General features: G+C 57.5%; 1 protein-coding gene across 1 annotated transcript in view; it reads right to left on the reverse strand.

The window, feature by feature from the left end:
• Window positions 1-3: 3 nt before the first annotated feature.
• The window catches only part of FOXN4 (forkhead box N4), a gene marked incomplete at both ends in the record, with an annotated part of 4,552 nt that continues 2,697 nt past the window's right edge, over window positions 4-1,858 (reverse strand). Inside the window, 3 exons of the mRNA XM_008947796.1 lie at window positions 4-173; window positions 1,096-1,303; window positions 1,393-1,489. Of these exons, the coding sequence (XP_008946044.1) occupies window positions 4-173; window positions 1,096-1,303; window positions 1,393-1,489 (475 nt within the window). The remainder of the gene's footprint in view (window positions 174-1,095; window positions 1,304-1,392; window positions 1,490-1,858) is intronic.

The following is a 1,858-nucleotide window of genomic DNA, read 5'->3' on the forward strand; positions in this document are numbered from 1 at the left end:
GAGGGGGATGGATTGCAGCGAGAGCGTCCCCACGGGCTGGGGCTGCAGCTGGGAGATGGACACGCGGCCTTGGGCTGCCCCCATGTGGTTCAGGGCGGGGGCCTCGGGCTCTGCCTGCTTGCTGGGCCGCCTGCAGCTCTCGGGTCTGTCGGTGATCAGCTTGTCCAGCTCCTCTGCACCAGCAACACCCGTTCCCAAGGAAGAGAAGAGACAGTTCGACCCGTTTGCCCAAGGGGGGTCTGGCCAAAGTGCTTCACACAGAAGGCAGAGAGCAAAGAAACACCAACTCCTTCCCTTCCTCCCCCAGGTGACCTCCATCGTTACCCCTACGTGAGCTAAGAAACCATCACATGAGGCTTTTACCCCTAAGTGAGCTAAAGAAACCCTCACATGAGCCTGGCAGGGGGTGGCCGAGCCCCCAGCCCTGGCAGCTGAGCTGCAGTGCAGAGCCAGGTCCCCTCAGCAGGCTCCTGCTCCCAGGGGGGCTCTGAGTTCTGCTTGCAGCTCAAGTGAGACTCACACCAGAGTCTCCTGACAGTTTGAACAGCACTTTGGTTTTTAAGCAAAGGGGAATGTATTTTATCATGGATTGGACACTACAGATTTTGCAGCAAAACATACTGGTTGATTTTGCCAATGTTGAGCTCCTGAGAGCTTCAAAAACGTGTCTTTCCAAAGAAGAATGAGGAAGTCTTGGCAAAAGAGTTTTGCAGAGCAGGCAAAAAGCACGACGCTATAAATACCCACACTGGAGGCAGTGTAACTCCTCAGAAGACCCCCGGAGGGGCTGGCTGGGGGAACAGCCAGTGTGCCTGGAAGGTGGGGAAGGGTTTGCACCGAGAGCTGTCAGCTCGGTTCCCTCCTCCCGCTGCCGCCTGTCCCCGGCACAGCCTCGGGGCAGCGGCAGCCACTTCATGCAGAGCACGGGGGTTTCTGCTGAGCGAGCAGCTGGGAGGAGGAGGCCACTGCAAGGTGAGAGCTCTGCACCAGCCAGCTCTGCTCCACATCACCTCTTTCTCCTCATTGGTCTTGGCAAAACAGCTGCTTCCCCTCCTGCCTCTCACCCTCGCAGGCGAAGCGTGCTGCAAGCCCTACCTGGGTTAGCCATGCTCCTGTGAATAGCAGCCAAATCCTTCCTCTTCCACTTCTGCATCTCCTCCTCCATCTTGTCGATCTTGGCAGGGTTGAGGGCCCACAGGCACCCTTTGCGAGAGGTGCCACTCAGCTTGTTCTCCACCTTCTCAAAGCACTTGTTCAGAGACAGGTTGTGGCGCACGGAGTTCTTCCAGCCGTCGGGGGCTGTCTGGAAAACACAGCGGGACGTGGGTGGGGCAAACCAGGCACAGAGTGCCCCTGATGTTCTGCTGCCACCCTCGAGGGGGCGAGGTGTACCTTGAAATAGGGGAAGTGCTCCTTCATGAAGCTGTAGATCTCGCTCACGGGGAGACTGCCTGTCTTGCTGTTCTTCAGGGCCATGGCAATCAGGCAGCTAGAGGGCAAGAGAGACACGGGAGGTACCAGCCCGGTGCGTGTGCTCAGCCACCAAACCTCCCCACCCACAGACACCTGCCTCGTCGTGGGATTGCTCTTCAAGTGCCCAGGAGTCCCCTTGGCATCCTGCAGATTTTACTTCCCTGGGCTGTTACTCCACCTTTATGCTGAGGTCTGGGGAGTAACTGGGTTGTTCAGTCCTGCTACCCCTCAGAGGCAGTGTCCACAGAGCTCCCGGGGGGATTTTTGTTCCCTTTGAAAGGAATCATAGTGTCCACAGAGCTCCCGGGGGGGTGTCAGGATTTTTGTTCCCTTTGAAAGGAATCAAACACTCTTGTGCTATTCTCAGCACTGGAGAGAGATGGAC

Source organism: Merops nubicus, unplaced genomic scaffold (genome assembly GCF_000691845.1).
Source record: "Merops nubicus isolate BGI_N331 unplaced genomic scaffold, ASM69184v1 scaffold23819, whole genome shotgun sequence".
NCBI classification, from domain to species: domain Eukaryota; kingdom Metazoa; phylum Chordata; class Aves; order Coraciiformes; family Meropidae; genus Merops; species Merops nubicus.